This window comes from Protopterus annectens, chromosome 14.part0 (genome assembly GCF_019279795.1).
Source record: "Protopterus annectens isolate FY-2018-M chromosome 14.part0, PAN1.0, whole genome shotgun sequence".
Lineage (NCBI taxonomy): Eukaryota > Metazoa > Chordata > Ceratodontiformes > Protopteridae > Protopterus > Protopterus annectens.
This window is the reverse complement of record NC_056748.1, coordinates 1172187574-1172213643: the sequence shown is the minus strand read 5'-3', so window position 1 is coordinate 1172213643 and position 26070 is coordinate 1172187574. Positions and strand designations below refer to the sequence as shown.

General features: G+C 38.1%; 1 protein-coding gene across 1 annotated transcript in view; it reads right to left on the bottom strand.

Annotated features, from left to right (window-relative positions):
- GMEB2 (glucocorticoid modulatory element binding protein 2) overlaps positions 1–26070 on the bottom strand; it is a 2829650-nt gene that overhangs the window by 12677 nt on the left and 2790903 nt on the right. The window contains exon 9 of the mRNA XM_044056980.1: positions 24088–24210. Coding sequence (XP_043912915.1) covers positions 24088–24210 — 123 coding nt within the window. The remainder of the gene's footprint in view (positions 1–24087; positions 24211–26070) is intronic.

Genomic DNA, 26070 nt, shown 5'->3' with positions numbered 1-26070 from the left:
TGGAAGGGAAGTAAGGCCAGGTGTTTAGGAAACGGGTTCAAATTGTTTTATCATGGTGTGGATGGCAGGAGAAATGGGGTAGGGGTTATACTAAAGGAACAATATGCCAAGAGTGTTTTAGACGTGAAGAGAGTGTCTGACCGAGTGATGTTTATGAAGCTCGAAATTGATGGTGTAATGATGAATGTTGTTAGTGCATATGCTCCTCAAGTTGGGTGTGCGATGGAAGAGAAAGAGAAATTTTGGAGTGAGTTGGATGAAGTTGTGGTGAGTGTACCCAAGGGTGAGAGACTAGTGATTGGAGCGGACTTTAATGGGCATGTTGGTGAAGTGAACAGAGTAGATGAGGAAGTGATGGGTAGGTATGGTGTTAAGGAGAGGAATGCAGAAGGTCAGATGATTGTGGATTTTGCGAAAAGGATGGACATGGCTGTGGTGAATACGTATTTTAAGAAGAGGGTGGAGCATAGGGTGACGATAAGAGTGGAGGAAGATGCTCACAAGTTGATTATATACTATGTAGGAGGGCCAGTCTTAAGGAGATTGGAGACTGTAAAGTGGTGGCAGGGGAAAGTGTAGTTAAGCAGCATAGATTAGTGGTATGTAGAATGACGTTGGTGATCAAGAAGAGGAGGAGGAATGTGAAAGCTGTGCCAAGGATTAAATGGTGGAAGTTAAAAAAGGTGATTGTGAAGTGGAGTTTAGGGAAGAGTTAAGACAGGCACTGGGAGGCAGTGGAGAGTTACCGAATAGCTGGGTAACTACAGCAGAACTAGTAAGGGTGACTGCTAGAAAGGTGCTTGGTGTGACATCTGGACAGAGGAAGGAGGACAAGGAGACCTGGTGGTGGAATGAGGAAGTACAGGAGAGTATACAGAGGAAGAGGCTGGCAAAGAAGAAGTGGGATTGTCAAAGAGATGAAGAAAGTAGACATGAGTATAAGGAGATGAGGCATGGCAAAGAGAGAGGTGGCGAAAGCTAAGGATAGGGCATATGGAGAGTTGTGCGAGAGATTGGACACTAAAGAGGGAGAAAAGGACCTGTACCGATTAGCTAGACAGAGGGACAGAGCTGGGAAAGATGTGCAGCATGTAAGGGTGATAAAGGATAGTGAGGGAAAGGTACTCACAAGAGAGGAGAGTGTGTTGAGTAGATGGAAAGAGTATTTTGAGAGGCTGATGAATGAAGAGAATGAGAGAGAGAGAAGGTTGGATGATGTGGGGATAGTGAATCAGGAAGTGAAACAGATTAGCAAGGAGGAAGTAAGGGCAGCTATGAAGAGGATGAAGAATGGAAAGGCTGTTGGCCCAGATGACATACCAATGGAAGCATGGAGGTGCTTAGGAGAAATGGCAGTGGAATTTCTAACTAGATTGTTTAATGAAATTTTGGAAAGTCAGAGGATGCCTGAGGAGTGGAGAAAAAGTGTTTTGGTACCTATCTTTAAGAATAAGGGTGATGTGCAGAGCTGCAGTAACTACAGAGGGATAAAACTGATTAGTCACAGCTTGAAGTTATGGGAAAGAGTAGTGGAAGCAAGGTTAAGAAGGGAGGTGATGATTAGTGATCAGCAGTATGGTTTCATGCCAGGAAAGAGCACTACAGATGCAATGTTTGCTCTGAGAGTGTTGATGGAGAAATACAGAGAAGGTCAGAAGGAGTTGCATTGTGTCTTTGTAGACTTGGAGAAAGCATATGACAGGGTGCCTAGAGAAGAGTTGTGGTATTGTATGAGGAAGTCGGGAGTGGCAGAGAAGCACGTAAGAGTGGTACAGGATATGTACGAGGGTAGTGTGACAGTGGTGAGGACTGCAGTGGGAGTGACAGATCCATTTAAGGTGGAGGTGGGATTACATCAAGGATCAGCTCTGAGTCCTTTCTTATTTGCAGTGGTGATGGACAGGTTGACAGATGAGATCAGACAGGAGGCCCGTGGACTATGATGTTTGCAGATGACATTGTGATCTGTAGTGAGAGTAGGAATCAGGTTGAGGAGACTCTGGAGAGGTGGAGATATGCTCTAGAGAGCAGAGGAATGAGGGTCAGCAGGGCTAAGACAGAATATATGTGTGTAAATGAGAGGGAGGGTAGAGGAATGGTGAGGATGCAGGAGTAGAGTTGGTAAAGGTGGACGAGTTTAAGTACTTGGGATCAACAGTTCAGAGTAATGGTGAATGTGGAAGAGAGGTGAAGAAGAGAGTACAGGCAGGGTGGAATGGGTGGAGAAGAGTGTCAGGAGTGATTTGTGACAGACGGGTATCCGTAAGAGTGAAAGGGAAGGTCTACAAGAGTGTAGTGAGACCAGCTATGTTATATGGGTTGGAGACAGTGGCATTGACAAAAGGCAGGAGTCAGAGCTGGATGTGGCAGAGTTAAAGATGTTAAGATTTGCAATCGGTGTGACTAGGATGGATAGGATTAGGAATCGGTATATTAGAGGGTCAGCTCATGTTGGACAGTTTGGAGACAAAGCAAGAGAGACGAGATTGCGTTGGTTTGGACATGTGCTGAGGAGGGATGATGGGTATATTGGGAAAAAGATGCTAAGGATGGAGCTGCCAGGTAAGAGGAATAGAGGAAGGCCTAAGATAAGGTTTATGGACGTGGTGAGAGAGGACATGCAGGCGGTTGGTGTGACAGAGCAAGATGCAGAGGATAGGAAGAAATGGAAAGAGATGATCCGCTGTGGCGACCCCTAACGGGAAAAGCCGAAAGAGAATGATGACCAGTTCAAGAAGGGAATACAACAAATGAATCATGTTGTCTGAAAAATCACTGTGATTAGTAAGAAGCAAAGGAACAAAACCAACACCAACATTGTTGAGTATCACTGTGAGGAGTGAGAATACATCCACAGTAACTAGATAGCACCCAGAAATATCCCCCGAGCCTCACAGGCAATCTGACAGTAACTGTAAAAAAAAGTTTTGTGTCTTTTAAAATGGAAGGTACCAAGTTAAATACAGCTCTTAACTTTTTCTTAATAAAAACTAGAGGTTCAGCTGCCCAAGTCCACCCTGCCACTATAGGTCTAAGGGGAGGAACATCAGGATTCTTGTGTACTTACAGAACACCATGAATCACAGGAATTAAAGGGTGCTCAACTACAAAAAAACTTACAGAGATCATACGTGATGAGACTATTCATCAAAAGCTCATAAAGTGTGGCATGCAATCATTAGATTAACTTAATAACATCAAATCTACGTAATTCAACATATGCATTAGCATCAGATAACATCTCAGACATACTATTCAAGTAAAACACCATGTCCATAACAACAGCAGCTCCAACTTTGTCTGCTTGTCTGATTTGAATAGACCGCAAAAGTTGAAATTCTTTCAATGCTCTGTGCTCATTAGATTTGAGATTAAAAAAATGTAGTCCTGTGTTTCACTGTCAAAGAATTCATAATGTCCAACTCATAAGTTCTAACAAAGGTATCTAATGAGGGATGAAGAACAGGATTAAAACTGCTGGGCTTCCTTTAACATCACACTTCTAGCAAAAAATCTCAAATTGAGAATCATATCACAAATGTCCACGTGTGGCAGGTATAAAAGAAAGACCTCTCTCAAGGAATGAAGTCTGATCAGGTGTTACTCCCATGTATTCCAAAGGTGTGCAAAATAAAAGAAAAGATGCAATATGCGCAAGTATACAGGACAGAAATTGATGCATTTTATGAATGCTGTATACGTTATTCTGGCACCATAAAAAAAAGATCCAGAAAAAGATGTGAGTATTGGTTTTGTAATGTTCTAAATTCAACTGTCTCTACCATGTTAAGCCATAAAAAGTTGAGTACTGTGTAAAAGACTGATAAAAAAGTAATAATAACTATAAGACAGGTGGACAAGGATAACCTAGTGCATGAGGCCTTGATCATGCATCTGGAGTGATCTGTAGGGCTTGGGAGATGGGTTCTCTCCACAAAGGAAAGAACAAGCCCAAGGCAACATTTTGCTTGTGAGTTCCGCACACAGTCTAGCACTGGCATTGGCCCATGCACCCTAACAGTATATTCCCACAATGAGAAGGACAATTCCCAACAGAAGGCCACACAACTCATATACTATGATGTCTGGACTGACACATGGGACCCAGTGACATAAGAGGACCACAGAGGAATCTCAGCCACCATGGAAAATGACTCCTGGCAAACACTAAAGGTGTCCTGGAAAAAAACTCTTATCTGAAATTCAAATACTGAACAAACACAGGCTAGTTACTGGGCATTACCTGGATGTTCAAGCATAGCAGAAACAATGAAAGAATCTTGGGATACATTCATGTGGTGGTGGGTTGCATCCCGTGTTCTCCTCTTGCTGTCAGAGGATGGGTACAAGCTCAACACCTTGTTAGCAATGAGCATTCACAAACTGCAGGGAACTGGAGGGTTCTTCATGGATACATACATACATACATACATACATACATACATACAAAGGTTTCAAGCACGGGCATTAATGCCCTTCTAGCTTGCCAATATACCAAAACACTTGTTCCCATAATAAATGTCCAGGCTGTTCTTAAAAATATCTAAACTAGTACTTGCTTTAATGTAATTTGGTAGTCTGTTCCAAGCATCAGCTACTCTGTCAAAGAACCAATTAGTACACTTCTCATTCCTATAGAATCTTATACAAAGGTTATCCAATTATGCTCTCGTACTTTTTGATAACCCCAAACATTCCCAGAGGTAGCTGTCCCTAAATGCCCTATATACCTGAATAAGATCTCCTCTTCAATATCTGTAAGAGACACTCTACAAGTTCAGATATTTTAGTCTTTCATAATAACTTAAGATTTTCACATCCATGGATGCCCTTGGTATAGTTCCGCTGTACTCTTTCCAGTTTATTCATGCTTGTTTTCCTATAGCGTTTCCATATTGTTATTCCATACTCAGGTTTGGTCTAATGTAACTAACAAACACTGACTTCATTATGTTTGATTTCCTAGACTTTATAAATATTTTTATACAACCTATAGTTCTGTAACTATCATTAGCCAATTGGTTGATATGATCAGAAAAACTCACAGCTGAATCTACCCATCCTTAAATGTGTCTACAGTTTCAATCACTGTGTTTTGTATTAAATATAAACCTTTCAGTTTATGTCTCCCAAATCTCATATGCTTAGTTTTTGATGTATTTATCAACATATTATTCTCCTGTGCCCAAATGGTCAATTTAGTCAAATTATTTTGCAGACATGCCTTATCTGCAACACTTGTAATCAGTTTACCCAATTTCAGGTCATCATAGACTGTAGAACACCTCAGATGAAAATGTAAGGTCTGAAAGATACAATCTAAACAAGTAAGGGCCTAGGACAGAGCCCTGTGGGACACCTTGACTGTAACCAAGGATTTCACCTGCCAGTTGGTGTGTGATACTTGCCATGTCCTATCTGTAAGCCATGCAGCTATCCATCTCATCAACAGTACATCAATACCTAGCTATACTAATTTATTGGTCAGTGTTTTGTGTATGACCCTGTGAAATGCTGAAGTTACATCTATATAAGTCACATCACGGCACAATTTTTCATTCATAGCTGTTATTATATTGTTACAAGTGGTAATAGACCTATTTTCAAAATATGCATGCTGATATATGGTTTCAAGTCTCAGCCTATCCAGTTCTGACAATAACTTATCCAGTATTACCTTCTCCATTATTTTTCCATAACCTGAAAGCAGACTTAAGGGTCTGTATGACTCTGGGTTTGTCCTACTCCCTTTTCCCTTAAAGACAGGTTTAGTAAGTGCATGTCTCCAATCTTGAGGAATCTCCCCATATTTATATGACCTAGTGAATAACAGATATAATGGAAGTGTAAGTTCTTGCTGAAGTAATCTCAGGTCATTGTTACTTATTCCGTCTCCTCCCTGCGATTTGTTTGGATCCAGTTTGCACAGTTCTTTTTCAATATAATCTAATTTGATTCCATTATCTGGGGTTACCTGGATGTCACTAGGACAACTTACCACCCCTTTTGTGGTGCCAAACAGTTTTGCATAAGATTTTGTAAATATATCCATAATCTGTTGTGTCTGAGAATACATTTTAGAATCTGCACACAGTTTATCAATTTGTGTATCTTTACTCCTTCCACATCTTAGCTTCTTCTTCTTTTGGCTGCTCCCGTTAGGGGTCGCCACAACAGATCATCTATTTCCATTTCTTCCTGTCCTCTGCATCTTGCTCTGTCACACCAACCACCTGCATGTCTTCTCTCACCACATCCATAAACCTTATCTTAGGCCTTCCTCTTTTCCTGTTACCTGGCAGCTTCATCCTTAGCATCTTTTCCCCAATATACTCTGCAATCCCTCCTCAGCATATGTCTACACCAACATAATCTTACCTCTCTGGCTTTGTCTCCAAACCTTCCAACCTGGGCTGACCCTCTAATATGCTTATTCCTAATCCTGTCCATCCTCGTCATACCCAGTGCAAATCTTAACATCTTTAACGCTGCCACGTCCAGCTCTGACTCCTGCCTTTTTGTCAATGCCACTGTCTCCAACCTATATAACATAGCTGGTCTCACTACCATCTTGTAGACCTTCCCTTTCACTCTTACTGGTACTTCTCTGTCACAAATCACTCCTGACACTCTTCTCCACCTACTCCATCCTGCCTATACTCTCTTCTTCACCTCTCTTCCACACTCACCATTACTCTGAACTGTTGATCCCAAGTATTTAAACTCATCCACCTTCACCACCTGTACTCCCTGCATCCTCACCATTCCGCTATCCACCCTTTCATTCACACACATATACTGTCTTAGTCCTGCTGACCTTCATTCCTCTTCTCTCTAGAGCATATCTCCACCTCTCCAGGGTCTCCTCCACCTGTGCCATACTCTCACTACAGATCACAATGTCATCTGCAAACATCATAGTCCACGGGGACTCCTGTCTGATCTTGTCTGTCAACCTGTCCATCACCACTGCAAATAAGAAAGGGCTCAGAGCTGATCCTTGATGTAATTCCACCTCCACCTTAAACGCATCCTTCACTCCCACCGCAGACCTCACCGCTGTCACATTACCCTCGTAAATATCCTAAACCACTCTTACATACTCCTCTGACACTCACGACTTCCTCATACAATACAACTCCTCTCTAGGCACCCTGTCATATGCTTTCTCTTAAGTCCACAAAGACACAATGCAGCTCCTTCTGACCTTCTCTGCACTTCTCCATCAACACTCTCAGAGCAAACATTGCATCTGTAGTGCTCTTTCCTGGCATGAAACCATACTGCTGATCCCTAATCATCACCTCCCTTCTTAACCTAGCTTCCACTACTCTTTCCCATAACTTCATGCTGTGACTGATCAGTTTAATCCCTCTGCAGTTACTACAGCTCTGCACATCACCCTTATTCTTAAAAATCTGTACCAAAACACTTTTTCTCCATTCCTCAGGCATCCTTTCACTTTCCTAGATTTCATTAAACAATCTAGTTAAAAACTCCACTGCCATTTCACCTAAACACCTCCATGCTTCCACAGGTATGTCATCTGGACCAAAAGCCTTTCCATTCTTCATCCTCTTCATAGCTATCCTTACTTCCTCCTTGCTAATCCACTACACTTCATGATTCAATTTCCATATTCATAAACATCACTCATTCATATCCGACACTCTTTTCACCTTCAAAACACTCTTAGTATACTGTTCTTTCAGTATAACCCCTATGCCATTTCTCCTCCCATCCACACCATGATAAAACAATTTGAACCCACCTCTGATACAACTAGCCTTGCTCCCCTTCCATCTGGTCTCTTGCACACACAATATGCCAACTTTCCTTCTGTCCATCATATCAGCTAGTTTTCTCCCTGTACCAGTCATACTGCCAACATTCAAAGTTCAAAGTTCTGACCCTTACTACCACAGTCCTAGCCTTTACCTGCCTTCGGGCATGCCTTCCCCCTTTTCACCTCCTTCGGCCAACAGTAGCCCAATTTCCGCCAGCACCCTGTTGGCCAACAGTACTGGTGGCGGTCATTGTTAACCCAGGCCTCGACCGATCTGGTATGTGTATCTGTACTGTTGTCCACATGTATGATTTGGCAAAATTTTATGCTGGATGCCCTTCCTGACGCAACCCTCCCCATTTATCTGGGCTTGGGACCGCACAAAGAAATGCACTGGCTTGTGCATCCCCAGTGGCTGGGTTTCCTTCCACATCTTATGTATCTATAAAAAGGTTTCCTATTATGCACAATATTTTTATATACATTTTCTTCAAATTTTTCTTGATCTTGTCTAACATTATGCTTAATCTGTTTGACCAGCTTGTTTATTTCAGTTTTCAAAGTTACAGTTTGACCTGTCTTCCATTTCTTATATTTTTTGTCTCTCACCTTAATCAGGTATCTTGTTCTTATGGAAATATACCTCCCTGATGTTGCGTGCCTAGATCCTGATGTTAAACATTTTTTTTTACTTTTTGCACTCAAACAATTTCTCTTTCAAAACTTTCCACATTCCATCTGCAGTTTTTCCACTGAACACCTCACTCCAGTTATTTTTATATAGTAACTGTTTTGCTTCTGTACAATCTGTAATTAACCTTCTGTGCATTGGCTTAGATTTCAGTTTGACAGAATTATATAGCAACAAATTAACCTTAATAACCCCATGATCACTGCACATCAATGGTGGCAAAACTTGACTTGAAGTTACAGTAATTTCCTTGGGAAAGCAAACAATATCTAATATATTCCGTCCCCTGGTAGGTTTTTTTACAATCTGAACTATTTGTTGTTCCTGAATATACTCTGTGAAAAATTTCTTTACTAATGTCATTGAATCAATATTATTCCAGTCTATTTCTGGTAAATTTAAGTCCCCAGCTAACATTATTCTTCCCTCCTGTGTTTCATGTAAGAAATGTATGAACTCCTCTAGGTCATCTGCACTTGACTTTGGTGGTCTATACACTCCAACCACTGTTATATGTTCCAGGGTTGTCTGTATTGTCACAGTTACACAGTCTATAGTACTGGTGTTATCACTGAACATGTAATAATCACAGGTCTCATAGCTATCTTTAATCTCTGCCATAACACCTCCACCTGATTTTTTTGTTAGAATGTCTGTTACAGTAAAAACATTTATACCCTGTCAGAATTGGTTTCCAGTCATAGTTCTTTAACTATGTTTCACAAACAACAACATCAATCTTGTGGGAACACAGCAAATTTTCTCATTAAAAAAAAAAAACTTTATTATTAATGCTCCTAGCAATAACAACCATCAGAAATTAATCAAATGTTGCTAACTGTGAAGTGTTACATTTTTGGCCTGGATATTGCAAAATATCTGCTGCAAAAATTCTCTTCCCTGATCTAGACAAATGCACACCATCCTGTCTGAACACGTGTGCCCAAAAGAAGGCTTGGATGCTCTACACATTTACATTTTTTAAAACAGGACACTTTTTCCATGTAGGTGTTTATCCAAAAAAATCTTTTCATTCACAGTGACCTGACTATCCTTTCTATAGGTGATTTGTGAAAAATAAGTCTTAACACCAGTACAAGCTATACTACTAGGAGGGCTGTCAGTCAGAGAATCTTTGTTGGTGACATCATTTGTACCAACACAAATAAAAACAGAACCATACTTCCATACATTCAGGCATTCCAAGGCTTGTTTCACATCTTCCATTTTTGCTACTGGCAAGCATAACACTACTTGATGTTCATTATCATCTCTGCAAATATAAGTATTAGATCCTCTGACTCTCCAATTACAAGAATTTCTTTGCTGACCATCTCTGAAGAATCTTCAGCTTCTAATACAGTCATTTCTGCTCTATCAATTGTTACGAAGGATAGATCTTCATCACTATTAGTCTTATTAATTCCACTGTTTTCATTGCGTATTAAATTCTCATTCAGCTGGCATTGTTAATCCACAGCTTGAGCCATGTAGTCAACATCAGTCTTTCTTTTCTTTTTTCTTAAAGTAATGTTCTTCAATCCTTCCACATTCAGTTTTGATTTCTTCCTTTTCACCTGCCCCTTGCCTCTTTTTTCTACCTTTTCCATTGGAAAGGTGATGGCTTTTTCTGTAGACTGAGGGTTTTCTGATAGACAAATATCTTCATTCCCAATCACCAGCGTGTTACATAACAAAGCAGAAACCTATTTACTACTTAATGTCGTTCCTTTGCAATCATTAGTTAGTTTCTTTTTCTTCCTTGTTATTTGTTCTTCTTTCTTTCTTTTTCTTTCTTTCTTCTTTCTTTCTTGCTACTTATGTCTTACCTTCCCTCATAATTCTGACACCAGCCCAAGATCAAATGAGAGAGACTTTTTTGCCAATTCCTGCCCTGGGCAGCCTCCACAGCTGTCCATTTCCTGTGGGTGGCCTTGTTAAAGTACTGGCAAGTATGAGAAGAAAAAAGTGTGAGCCTATTAATAATAATATTACCATCAAAATTTGAAATGTGCAGGTAACAGAACAGCTCCCTCCTAGACTGATGTGTTATTTCAAAGAATATACAGATAGGAGGGTCATACCTCCCCAAGTACGGGAACAAAAGAAAATTTAAGAGGGTGCTGAGACTGGGACATCAGAAAGAGAAATCCCAACAGTAACCAATCCAAAACTGCCATAGAAGGCAGTCAAGCAATACGCAGAGTAACTGCAATCAGCATGGGAATCTTTAAAATTAAAGACCATACTGCTAGAAACAGACTCCATGAATAGAACATACACAAAAACAGTAATATAATAGGCAGCATTAGGCTTTTGCTGCACTGAATACCACTACTTCTTATTGCCAAGCTGTCAACTGGTGTCTGGAAGTGCATGCACAGTTTGCTGCTTGCAACTATGTTCCACTGGTTGGTCTTCTTCATTCCCGACAACAATATCCTCAAATACTGTATCCTACTCCATAAATAGTCAGCCTTCATGCATGTCACTCGAAAACAACCTTTTAAACAATCCTCTTTATATTACGATACTTCATCTGTCAATCAGACAACTGAGAGACAATAATAAAATGCCACTCCTCAAAACAATATCAAAAGCCTCAACTGTAACTCAAAAACAAACATAAATACAATAATAAAGACTGACAAGTGCAATCTACATAATAAAAGAGAAAAAAAAATGCCAAAAGTACAGTTACAAATAGAGCAAAGAAGAAGAAAAAACAACTTTCATTACATTAGACTCTTATACAACAGCCCCTGGCATTGTTAATCCACAGCTTGAGCCATGTAGTCAACATCTGTCTTTCTCTTCTTTTTTCTTACAGTAATGTTCTTCAATCCTTTCACATTCAGTTTTGATTTCTTCCTTTTCACCTGCCCCTTGCCTCTTTTTTCTACCTTTTCCATTGGAAAGGTGATGGCTTTTTCTGTAGACTGAGGGTTTTCTGACAGACAAATATCATCATTCATAATCACCAGCGTGTTACATAACAAAGCAGAATCCTATTTACTACTTAATGTTGTTCCTTTGCAATCATTAGTCAGTTTCTTTTTCTTCCTTGTTATTTGTTCTTCTTTCTTTCTTTTTCTTTCTTTCTTCTTTCTTTCTTGCTACTTATGTCTTACCTTCCCTCATAATTCTGACACCAGCCCAAGATCAAATGAGAGAGACTTTTTTGCCAATTCCTGCCCTGGGCAGCCTCCACAGCTGTCCATTTCCTGTGGGTGGCCTTGTTGAAGTATTGGCAGGTATGAGAAGAAAAAAGTGTGAGCCTATTAATAATAATATTAGCATCAAAATTTGAAATGTGCAGGTAACAGAACAGCTCCCTCCTAGACTGATGCGTGATTTCAAAGAATATGCAGATAAGAGGGTCATACCTCCCCAAGCACGGCAACAAAAGAAAATTTAAGAGGGTGCTGAGACTGGGACATCAGAAAGAGAAATCCCACCAGTAACCAATGCAAAACTGCCACAGAAGTCAGTCAAGCAATACGCAGAGTAACTGCAATCAGCATGGGAATCTTTAAAATTAAAGACCATACTGCTGGAAGCAGACTCCATGAATAGAGCATACACAAAAACAGTAATATAATAGGCAGCATTAGGCTTTTGCTGCACAGAATACCACTACTTCTTATTGCCAAGCTGTCAACTGGTGTCTGGAAGTGCATGCACAGTTTACTGCTTGCAACTATGTTCCACTGATTGGTCTTCTTCATTCCCGACAACAATATCCTCAAATACTGTATCCTACTCCATAAATAGTCAGCCTTCATGCATGTCACTTGAAAACAACCTTTCAAACAATCCTCTTTATATTACGATACCTCATCTGTCAATCAGACAACTGAGAGACAATAATAAAATGCCACTCCTCAAAACAATATCAAAAGCCTCAACTGTAACTCAAAAACAAACATAAATACAATAATAAAGACTGACAAGTGCAATCTACATAATAAAAGGGAAAAAAATGCCAAAAGTACAGTTAAAAATAGAGCAAAGAAGAAGAAAAAAAACAACCTTCATTACATTAGACTCTTATACAACAGCCCCATGTGTAAACAAAGCTCTCATTAACAATGCTAACAATTCTGCTGTCAATAAGTTACCTACCTACACCAACTTCCCTGGAAATAACTGTGACAGTAACACTAGTCAAGAAAACAAACTATCACATTTAACTGCATGGAGACATCCTTCAAGCAACTAATCATGTGAAGAAAATTACTAAATAATCTGTTCCTACTCACAGGTCTTCTCATACCCTAGTTAGTCAAACACAAAACATAATTTTAAATGAAAGGGATGTCCACTGCAACTCAGGCTTTCTTTATACTTCCCCTTTAAATCCTTTTTTTTAGCAGAGACCTGAGGTGGTATTTGTACTACTAGGGGAAATTTGGCCAGGGCATCATAAGTTGATATACTCACTATTATAAGAGGAAAGATATTAACACTGGTAGTCATGCGTGTCACTCATATTACCAGGTTTGACAAACCTGGTTGAAGATAAACAACCATCCAAGATACCATAAGCATGCTCCCTTTTTGTTACAACCAATTAGGAAATACCACTATTTTTACACTACTAAATTGCTAGTTTTGTAAAACCACAACTGTACTCCTTACACATATCTGACCACATTCTAAGTTTTATTTTATTTTATTTTAGTCAACCTTTGTTAACCTGGGTAGAGCAATAATCTGTATGGACAATTTTCAGACTCAGGCCAGGTGGAATATAAAATGATTGCAAACTATCGCCCCATAAGCCTGACTAGCTTGGTCTGCAAAGCTATGGAAAGGATCATCATGGACCTCATAAATAAAGATATTGGGGACCTACAGACACTGGATCCTACCCAGTTCGGCTTTGTTAAGGGCAGATCCTGCCTCTTAAACCTGGTCAACTTCTTTGAAACCGTCACCAAGGCCATTGACAAAGGGAAGGTGGCCCACACAGCCTACCTGGACCTCGCAAAAGCCTTCGATACAATACCCCACTCAGGCATTATCGATAAGCTCACCAGCTTAAATATAAACCCCTATGTCACTAGATGGGTTGCAAACTGGCTCAAGGACAGAACCCACATGGTTAGAATTGCTGGAGACATGTCAGACTCCAAACCAGTTACAAGTGGCGTCCCACAAGGCTCAGTCCTGGGACCTCCCTTGTTCGGTATATATTTCTCGGAGGTACAGACCAACACGGAAGGACTGTGGCTGACCAAGTTCGCAGATGACTGCAAACTGGGCGCCATAACCGACTCTCCAGCCGATACAAGCATCCTCCAAAAGGGCTTCATAGAAACAGACAACTGGTGCCAGAGCCATGGCCTCAAGCTAAACGCCAAAAAGTGTATAGTCATCCCCTTTGGCAAAAGCAAAGTGCCCACAAATTACCACATAGGTGGTAATCCATTATGTACAGAAGAAATTAGGGACCTGGGGACCCAAGTTGATAGCAATCTCTCATTTGACAACCATGTGGCCAAAGTGGTTAGAAAAACATTTTATATAGTCCACCTAATCATGAAGGGATTCACATCTAGATCAGGGGAGGTCATCGTGCCTCTTTATTCATCCCTCATCAGGCCCATAATCGAGTACAATGCCCCTTTTGGTAAGGTTACCAAACACCTGCAGCAACTGGAAAGACCCCAAAAGTACCTCACCAAGAGGATCAAAGGGCTCAAACAGATGCCATATGCTGCCCGGTTAAAGAAACTCCAGCTCTACTCAGTGGCATACTGCCTGCTCAGAGGCGATCTGTGCCTGATGTATAAAGCCATGTCCAACCCGGAATTAAAGGACATGCTGCACCTCAAAAAATCCAAATCTCATCGAGCTACGTGCTCGAGAGACTTGAACCTCAGCACTGAAATAAATAGGACATGCTGGAGGGACAGATTCATACCCCAGAGGCTCCCTTCACTCTAGAATAAAATCCCAGTCCAGGCTAGGCAGAGTCCCTCATTGACTCTCTTCAAGAGGAATCTTGATGAGTGGATGGGAGATCATAGGTTTAGAGGCACAGTATACTAACCTCGAAAAAGGGCATAGCAAAATTAATTTAAAATGGGTGGCGAAAGCCAAACATACTCTGGCTGGGCTTATAAATGCCCTAGGGCAGATATCCTAGTATGACCCTATGAACCTATAAACAATAGCAATGTATGAAAAAACACAACTGTATAAAATAATTTCATAGTTTTTGACAACTGTATAAGGGCTATTAAATGTATAATCCAGGTCAAGTGAAATGGATAATCAACCCATCCATGAATTTAAAGAACATTTACAGGTGGCAAACAACTCACTTTTACAAACCAACCAAAGAGTGAGAAAGAGATATAGATTGTGGTGTACTTCTGCCTTTTTTAAACACCTTTATTAAATTATCACTTATGACACAGGCAAACATTATGTTAACAGACAACAAAACAAACCATTTTAACATTTTCCATTTAAATACACTATACATCACATATACTTTCTTTGCTACTATCATCAGTCCAACATTACAAAAAACTGCTAAATTCCTGCCTTCTCTTAAACCTTACTCCTCCTCCTGAACATTGTTATGCATGTACTGTTCTCACACTTTCCATCTATTCCAATATAATTTGCTCCTTCCCTTTTCTAAAGATCCCTCTTCCAGTTATTCTCTTTTAAAATATTCAGTACCTCAAATACATGGTGTAGAGTTTGATTTCCATTTTTTGGTAATTGCTTTTTTTGCAGTCAACAGAATTAAACTTAAAAAGTCCTAGGCAATTCAAATCCTGTATCCTAGATCAAAAGAATAATTTCCTTACTTACAGCCATTTGCTCACACAATATTTCTGATAGAGTACCCTGTAGGGGATTTTTTAAAACTGCCACGGTGTTACACTCCCAAAACATATACTCCCAATTACCCCTTTCTTCTCCATCACACTTCCAACATTTGCTATCTACCTGAGGAAAAATTCTTTGAAGACTGCATGGAGCATAAAAATACCGATGCAAACACTTCCAAGCAAAGATCCTAAAGCTTCTGAACTCGACTGCATACTTGTGAGCCATTCATACGTCTTTACGTGGTTTTATTATAAATTGCTTTTCCAGTCTCTCTTCCCAATCTTTTCTAACTTCCTCTGATTCTTACAGTTATCATGCAATATTTTATATGCCCTGCTAATTATGCCTTTTTTAAAGCTTCTTCTGTTCTAGATTCAACTAAAAACCCCAACAGTGCATGTCTTTCATTTAAAATTCCCCTATCAATTTCTCTTTGCCTGTACACTGAGATCAAGCCCTGGCAGAGAAAGCAGTCTCTAGCCTGCATTTCAAATGTCTTCTTGGCCTCATCCCACTCTATTACCTTTCCTGCTTGAGCTATTTGCTCCCAAGATCCTGGTTCCTTTCCCAGGTTTCTTCAAAAAATTCCAGCCCCCTCTTGCCTATTTTCAGTACCCTCACTAGCATTCATCACTATTGGCAAAATCTCTTTTCTCCATTCTTGTACTAGCTTAGTTCTTAGAATTCTTTGTGCTACTTTTTGAATATAATATTCTGTATGGCTGTTATTATTCTCCTTAAGAATCTGCATCAAAAATCCCACTCTTTCTCTATTTCTTGAACTTTTTCCTTGCTTCAGCATCATCCCTTTCCACTTTGAATTATAACCTTCTATTTCTGTTATGTATATGGACTTATCTATGTATTTCTAAAATATCCATTCACATCAGGTAAACATAAACCACCTTATTCTCTTGGAAGGATCAACTTATCCCCTTTAACTCTTGCTCTCATTCCATCTCGGATAAATTCCTTCAGTTCTTTATTATTGTCCACAGCTTCTCCTTGAGTTGATAAAAGTATGCCTGACCCAAGACTAAAGGGACTAAAAACATTTTCACTGCTTGTATCTTAATATCCATATCCATAGTTTCCAGTATCTCAATTTTTGTATTATCGTTTGTTTAGTCTCTTCCCACATATGTTTGGCTGCCGTGACAGAAGTCTTTTTAATCCATACTCCTAAATACTTCATCTTATCATGTCCTCATAAATATGGTTATTGCTGAACCAATTTGTGTGTGGGTACATAATTTACAGCTATAGTCTTTATTTTATCTTCAATAATTGTATATCCTGAAAAGATGTGAAACTGTCTCAAAATGTTCCAGAATACTGAGCCATCCTTTTTTGGATTTATCAAGTACAAAATAATATCATCTGCAAATAAAGCCAACTTTTCTTAATTACCATACCAATTATATCCTTGTATTTCTGAGTTGCTTCTTTTCTTTGCCAATGGTTCTAAATATAAATCAAATAACAAAGGGGACCTCTGTTCAAACACAGCTTATCAGAGAGGAACCCTCCCACTTTAATTCTTGCCTGTGATCCTTTGTATAACCTTCTAATTAACCTTAATATTATATCAGGGAATGCAAATATTTCCAGTGCCCTACTCATATAATCCCAGCTTACTCTTGTTTATTGTTTTCTCTGCATTAAGACCCACCAACAACTGTTGTATTTTCTTATATTTTGCTTCCTTCTGGATCATCATCATTTTATTAATATTGTCAAATGTTTGCCTTCCCTCCACAAAACCACACTGACTCTTAACTATCCATTTTGATAACACCTTTGCCATTCTTTCAGCTAGTATAGTCAAAGTCAAAGTAAACTATTGTCAATTAGAACTACACACGTGTAGCCTAAATGAAACTGTGTGTATCAGCTCAATTCTTGAGATTATAAAGGAAAGTGAAATGCCCCATACAAGTACAGGAATAAACATAACTAACAAATACAATACTACTCAAATACATGCAAGAAAGAGCAGACATTTACCAACACTCATATACGAAAAGAATACCCTACCCTGAGTTACATTAACTGCCCTATTTAAAGTAATAGAAAACACACTACAGAATGACATGCCTAAGTTATCTGTCTAATATTGCACTTGAGTGAGTTAAATAATACTGACTATGGATAAAATAAATAAATATTGCACTTACTTGGAATATGCGTAAGTATATACTGCACAAATAAATAAATACTGACTTATTGTGTGTCCAGACCCCTGAGACTAGGTCCTAATTAGGTTCAGAAGTCTAATCACTGTAGGGTAGAAATTGTTAATGAATCTTGTAGTCCTGCAACGGATGTTGCGATATCCCCTGCACGATGCCAGATGGTTAAACAGTCCATGTGCAGGACGCCTGTTGTCCTGTATTATTTTGGCGGCCTTTCAGATGCTTCTTGCAGAATAAAGATGTTGTATTGATGTAGGAGATGGGTCTGAAGGGTCCTTGCCATCTTTAGGTAACAAAGCCACCATAGCTTTCTTCCATGATGCTGGTGCTTCCTCTCCTTGTAAAATACTGTTAAAATCTTCCAGATCTTTATCACTTTCTTCTCTCCTAATTTCCAAACTTCCACAGGAATACTATCTGTTCCCAAAGACTTTCCTAAAGACTGATTATACATCACTGTTTTAATCTTTTCACATCCTGTCTTCTGTTAGTTGTTGAGCCTCGGCTACCTCTAACCTTTGCATAATTAAGCCTTCCATAAATATTTCTATTTGTACTCTCTCTTGAGTTCCACATGTCTCTGATTTATAAAAGTTTTCATAAAACTTCTGGAATATCTCTATAACCTCTACAAGATAGTTGGTTATTTTTTTTGTTACAGGTTCCCAAAGTCTGGCAACAACCCTTTCAATGTTCTGTTCGCTAAGTCATTGTGCATAGTTTTTTTTCTGCTCTGGAGTTATCAAAAAATAGTTGCTTAACTGTAATCTTTCTAAACTCATGTATATTATCCAGACTCTCCCTTATTTTCACTTTAGCAGTCTGCATTTGCTCCACTTCTTGTTCTGCGACATTCTCCTATTCTGCAATACTTTAACTTTTATCAGCCCATCTAAGTAAATTCTATTACCTCTCAATCATAACTCTTTCGTTTATTTCAACCTTATTTTTAAATTCCAATTTCATTTTATCCTAGTCACTAGCTATAACTTCTGAAGATATTTCTATCTAAACTAATAGCTGTCGAATAATTCCCACTACCCATTCCTTAAATTCCTCTCTTTTTAACAGGTAAAGCACCAATGTCTTATTCTTACTTCATTACCCTGCTATTTTATATTAATTTTTATTGCTGCATCATCAGAAATAGTTACTAGATGTGTGTCAAAGCCATGAATTAAATGCACATGTTCCTGTGAAATATAACTTCTGTCTAGTCTAGCCCAGTTATCATACCTTGGGGAATAATATGAAATTTCTGGCTGAGTTCCTAGTACTGAATTTACATCTTCCATACCAAATATTTTCATAAATTTCACAGAAATCTACCATTTTTTGTTATATTGTCCCTTCTACTTCACCTTGATACATCCTCACTATTGGAAATCAAATTCCAGTCACCACCTATAAATAATATTCCATGCTGAAAGTTGATTATTTCCCCCAAGAGTTTCTTAAGCTCCATAATAGCAGTTTTTGGTGAAATATAAATACATACCAGTGTAATCCTCCTACATTGCCAATAGTACTTTACTACCACAAACCTACAATTTTTGTATTTTTTTGTATTTTTTTTCTTCTCATCTATCACTATTAGACCCTTCTATAGTTATTTCCCTTTACCTCTACCCCCGATATTCTGCTGAATATCCATTCTGAAATCTTCTCTTGTCAAATTCACATGCTCTTTTCTTTCCAAAAGTGTCTTCTGCAGCATTGCTATTTGCACTCTACATTTCTTAATATAATTCAGTAACCTTTACTTTTATCTATACCTGCAAGGTCATTCACATTCCATAGTAATATGAACAGCATAGCCATCATGATAAAAGGCTATTGTTCCCACCTATAACACACAACAGTTTTTTGAATGTGTATTTCCAGCTTTTATGTTACATGCATATTCTAATGTTTGGCAGGCTGATCTACTGTACAGCTGTTTCTTCTCATCTCCATTTGAACCTATGTCACATTTTTCAAGCCCTTTTGTTTTGATGAACAACCTTAAGCAAAAAAAAAACAAAAAACAAAATACAAAACACCTACATCCCCTACTGTGTTGGAAAAAACACAGACAACTACGCACATCTTCAAAACATGAAGTTTCAACCTACAAATGGATACAACTGCCTGAAACTGACAGCTGAACCTACCAGGCATTATCTAAATTAAAATTAAGGTTATCCATGATAAAATATATGCTGCAACCTGTGCTCCCACTTACACTGACTGCTTTCTTTTCTTATCTCTCTCTTCTCCTCCCTGATATGAAAAACAGCTTGTATGCTTTCAGAAAACATTCACTTTTAGCCCTAAGAAAAAATGCACTGGCTATTTTTAAATAAAACTAAACTGTACACTGTTCTATTTATTGTATTAAAGGGAAGTTGTTACCTCTTATTGACTTCCCATAATTTCAAACTTAATTTGTTTCACTTAACTACTTGTCATTGTGCCTTTAAATTTTGCATTTCCCTCAGCAAAGAATACTCAGAATTCTCAAAATTAACTGCTTGTACATGTAGACAGATTGCTTCCCTGGAAATGTATTTAACAATGAGTTTTTGTAAATTTCCCTCAGAAAAGAATGCATGGCCAGCCTCAGCTGCTGACGTCTTGACTCCACTGAACATTTGCCAATGGAAAAACAAGCTTATAACAATGCAGTTGTAAGAAGGTTCTATTTTTGTCTTATTTTTAAAGTCTACATGCTTACAAAAACACCTTTTTGCAGCTTAGCCAAAGATAGTAATCTAGACATTCAACCCAGTACAAAAAAAAGAATAAATATCCTAATGCCACATATAATATAATTAATGCACTTTACACCCTACCCCCTTCCTAACAGCCCAAGATCACAGCATATGAACATTAAACTTGCTTCTGTCCAGCCTTTTTTCTCTTCTTGTACTGTAAAACCTGTGTTTCTCACAACTAAAAAAGTACTTGTTTACTTTAATATTTTAACACATACATCAGCCAATGATCCCCCACCCCCACCCCCACATACACATTTAAAATAACATTGAGTACAAACTATACAAAACTGTTTTACTGAATATAACCTACAGTTTATTTTATTTTACTTATTTAACATTTTATTTAGTGGGAAAGTCTGACTAGGAACAAGCCAATTTTCAGCAGAGGCCCAGGGAGAAATGCTCCAGATCTCAAGAAATATTTTATACAAATTCTTATAAGATCAAAAATTGTTTTACTTACATTTAGTTTTCCCCCTTTTAGTTTCCTTTTAAACATTAATAATATAAAGTGAGTTATAGGTCTCTTAAACATTTTCCTTTGGAACATTGGAAAAAGTGTCACTTGCAAAATCTCTCTATGAACCTTACAGTCAGAAAAATCAGAAGCAGAGTACCCTTCTTCTTCCTGACTCACTTTTTGCTGGATAATTTTTTTATTTTCTCCTCTTCTGTGTAAAAAATGTCTTTGATCCTCCAGAAAAAAAAAAAACACTTTGAAGACAGCTGAATACAGCAGCTTGAATCTCACACCTGCCTCAGCATTCCCTGATTGCCAAAATAAAACTCCTTTTCTTCTTCCTAGTGTATAGTGAATAAACATTTTCTATAAACGCTCTGCTGTCTCCAGTTTTTAATACTTTGCCCTTCTGCTCCAATTTTGTCAGGATCTTTTGACTGGTATGATTGCATCTTTACTAATATAGGTCTTGGCTGCTTTCTCAAAGCCAGGTTTGAAGAATACACCCGATATGCCCTTTCAATTAACAAACCTTGCTGTGAAACAAAAGTCCAGTTACTTACTTGTGCTTTCAAAAATGAATACCGTCTGTTCAAGATTTTCTTTTTCAGCAAAACATTTCAGGTTTTCTTTGCACATTTCTCTCTTCTAAAATCCATTTAGCCAGAAGAGTCAAGACAGCATTAAACTTGTATTTTTCTTATTTGGTGACACGACTGTTCTGGCTACACAGATTTTACTTTACTTTTTGGATACACTCATCTTTATCTACTGAGCAGTTGCTTTTTTTGTTTGTTTTATTCTGTCTTCTACCTCTGCTATTTTTTAAACCTTTTTTCTTAGGAAATCTCATATTCAACCAGCTTTTTCTTCATATCAGATGCTATTTTTCCAGTTTTATCAGTTCGTCTGAATGGCTAGTTAAAGTTTCTTCTATTTTTCTAGCCTTTTGTTGTTTGAATTGATATATTCCTTCAGTGTTTCATTTATTTTAATCACTTTTGAGTACATTTGATTTTATTTTTCCTCTAAATTATGGGACACCATCTCTTCAATCAAAACTGAAGCTTGAACTGCTATTTTCTGAACAGCTATAGTATCATTCCCAAACAGCATTTTCTATTACATTTTCTGATCAATTTTCTCTCGTGTTTTCCAAATGTTTTTCTTTGCTGGCATCCAGCCAGTATATTTACTAGCCATTAACTAAAATTTACCGAAAAAAAATTTAATGGCACTGCTTTTTATCAGTTTCTGAACTTATGCTGCTGATCAGTGTGCAGCTATCTTGGAAGTCCTAGTTCTGCATTTGTTGATTGTGAATGTATACTGTTGTATCACAAATTGCTAATTGCATTTAATTTCATTCAATTTCAATTTTTCATTATTTTTATAAACTATATACATCAAGACTGCCAACAGCATTCTCACAGCAAAAGAATGAATGAACTATCTAAAGTTATCGAAGACCACCTCATCAAAGCCTGACTCACCAACAACCCAGTCATACACCCCATCTGATTGTCACAAAAATTAAAAGACATTGTTTAAGAGATTCCTGAAGAACAGCTGTACTCACTGTGCCACTCAGTGTGAGCTCTCCAAATTTCCTAGAATTCTAAAGATCACAACAGCTCAAGACAAGTGGGTTTTGATTTATGTAGACGACTGTAAATTTAGTGCCATCATAAAATCCCCAGAGGGACAGAGATCCACAAAAAAGCCTTCCCTAAACCAATAGCTGATGTCAAAACCATGGACTAAAACTGAACGTCAAGAAATATACAATAGTATCCTTTGACAAGCAAGAAGTCCCTTGAAATATCAGACTGACAACACACCTCTGAAAACTGATCAAGTAGTTTAAGTCCTGAGAACCTATGTAGACAATAACCCGTCTTTTGATCGCTATATATCCACTATTGTAAGAAACTGCTGTTTTTTTTTTTGCACAGCTTATTACTGGCATCCAGATCCAGGGGATGTGATCATTTCATTGTATTCTGCATTCACTGAGTATAATGCCACTTCTTTATGCACCTGTCCAAACATGTGATATAACTCGAATGCCTACAACACTCTCGTACTAAGAAAATCAAGGGCCTAAATTATAAAAACTATGAAGACCATCTCAGAACTTTGTCCCTCTTAGCAGTGTCATACAGGCTAGTAGTGATATCTGCCTTGTGTACACAGCCTCAACAGCCCTTATATTATCAGACCTACTACACATTTGCAAGTGCAATAAAGGCATAAGTGATCTAAATCTCTTTTGCAACATAAACAGAACGTGTAGGAGGGATAGCGTTTCTTTGGAATCATCTTCTCCTCTTACACTATTCAAATATAATCTGTACGAAAGGAGTGTTGGCTACAATTTCTTCCCTAGTTTAGCACCCTTGTCTTTCATGAAAAGGGGCAATATGTAAATCCTCTCCTCATCTCTGAATAATTCATACTTAAAATATAAGAGGTAAAAACTTCATGGGATTGTTTGGCTAGGCTCTTCTAAAGATTCTCATGTATCAGTACCCTAGTAACTACCTATGAAGCTATGAATGAAAGAAATACATTTATTCAATTTTCTCCAAGTTGGTGCAGCCTCAGAAACAGTATGTTTAGACACTAGGGATGTTGTGAGTAAGACAGGCATGGGTGCTACAAAAAACTTAAAAATTTGACTTAATGGTCTAGTGGGTGGTAGTAAGACTGTATGTGGTCAGCCATGTTCCATACACTAAACATCAATAAATTAAAGTAGTCTTAGAATGAGATAATTAGCACAATGTAATTCAAAACAGAATTATGCCTGGATAACACTGAGGTATTGCATTAATAAAAATAGATATATTATTGAGCTGTAAGCAGTGAGTAGCAGAATCCTGGATCTTTCAGAGACCCCATAAAGACACATGAAACTTTTCAGCAAAAATCTACCTTCATGGTAAACAAAACTCATGCAGTAACCAATCAGGCCTGGCAGTTTTGTGGAAAGGATTAAGACTACAAATTGCTAACAACCACCATCTTGCAGTCCCACATTTTATCCTCTCAATCTTCTCCTGCAATAGTTAGGCTCGAAGCAAACCACTCAAGTAGACAGTGCTCTTCGACTGCCCCTGAAACACTACTTGTGACTAGCAGGTTTACCTCACTAAGAAATAAATAAGGCAAAATAAAATAAAGGCAGTAGGCAAAACCCGTTTCCGTTCTTTCAACTTACTATGTCTATCCAGCCACTGGATGACTTTAACTACATTAGCTTTTAAGCTCATAAAGCATAATCAAAGACTGGTTCTCATAAAGAAGTTCAATGTTTTAATTTTCTGGATGGTCCCCACCTGCTAGGTCACGTGTGTACTGTTCTCTGGAACGATCCATCTGACACTTGTGGCTTGCAAGAACTTTCTTAATGAGATCCAACATACCAAAATTTTGAACAACGTTGTTAAGAAACACAGCATCTAAAAAAATGAAATATGTGATGTTAACATTCATATAACCCAAACTGTTTGAAACTTGGTATGAACTGTTACAGCAGACTCCATTGTTATAAAATACAATAAAGAAACAGAATAGATTCTTCCTATAAGCAAGCCATGTAGAGGGAAGGTCAGCAAAGCACCAAGTGGAGAATTCACCCTGGAAGGAATGATAAAAGTTTATTGCAGTACTGCTGCTCCGAATAAAATGCAGCTATGTAAAATTTGCAACAGCACACCTTCAGAACAAGAGGTTGCTTCAGTACGTGCTATCATACAGACTAAAGCCAGCAAGCACAGGACTAAGAATAAGTCAAAAATGGGGAACCGCTAAATGCATGGACATTTATGTGTGCTGCTACAGAAGATGATATTCCCATGTACTCAGATTACAAATGCCAAATGTTTCAGAGAAAATGGCTGAATAGCTAGCTTACATATTTTTAAATGTTCTCGTAGGCTGTTTGAAAGTACTTTTACATTTCAACTTAGTCGGTTTCTAATTCCTAATTACTGATCCCTTCTAGTTTTCCTGATAGAAAATCCTTTAATTAAAGTTAGCATCGCTTTGCATATTACTTTATATGTTACTATATTTCTCATTATACAGTACGTAGTAATTTATATTGAAAAACGTAACTTTACAAATAAGGCACAGCAGTCTGTATACTTATTAAAAATTAAGTCTTACCCACAAACAATGCCTCAATGGCTGTAGCAATTAAAAATAAAAGTTACAGCCATTATGTTTTCTACTCCATTAAGTGCAGAACACAAACTAGCAACACAATGGAAACAAACAAAAATAATCACTCCCCCTTAAACAAATATAACAAAACCAAACAAAATCTTTTAAAAAATACTTCTAACTTGCTGACCCCATGTTAGGGGTCTGCAAGTATCCTCACATAATTAATAAGTTGCATGCATACTCCTGAGGCCAGAAAAGACAAAAAGAAATGCCACAAACTGCATTCAACCTAGTGTACTGTGTAAGGATCAGCACATAAATATCCAATGCACGTGCACTATACTAGGAAGGAGAACCCAGTCACAGAAGATGTAAAAAGACTACTAAAGCAGGTCATTTAGATATATAATGTTATTATTTAAAAAGGTTTGCAATCCCTTCCTCTTTTTTGTTTTCCAAATGGTTTGGCAATATGAATAATAAGCAGATGGCTGTTGGTAATACTGGTTTACTAGAAGTTGGCTTGTTTCATCACTTTGGGCATAGTTCTTAATGAAACAGGGAAAAATCTCGACAGAATCAGGGACAGTTAGGAACACTTTTAAAAAACTAGTACTAAACTTCAGACATTGACAGAATAAAAGAATGTGAATTAATATACATTTTATGATGTAAAAGAAGTCTGTAACTCTAATTGTTGTCATTACTTATTAAGTATAATTCACCACCTTTTCTCCAAATGTCATTGGTTATAGCAGGATTAAGGGGGACAGAGCTCAATTTGAGTCAAAATCAAGGACAGTTGAGAGGCATGACTTGGGCGTCACACATTCATGATCAAATAGCAGCATACATATGTAAACCCAGCATTATCCTCACAAATTGGTGTGATAGGTGACTAGTGGACTGTTTTATTAGTGCACTGCAGGGATGAAGGCAATCTATACGAAAAAAGTATGCCAAATATTGTTCAAGCATTTATTCATATAGCTCAGTCAAGAGGGCTGACAGTGGTGACCTCTGCAAGGAGCTTGAACAGCTGAGCTAGTGCATGAGTAAAGCAAACAGCATTCAAAATGAAGATAAGCTGGAACTTATGTATCCTTGAATGATGTCTGCATTATCTCTGACTGAGAATTAAAGGGGATGAT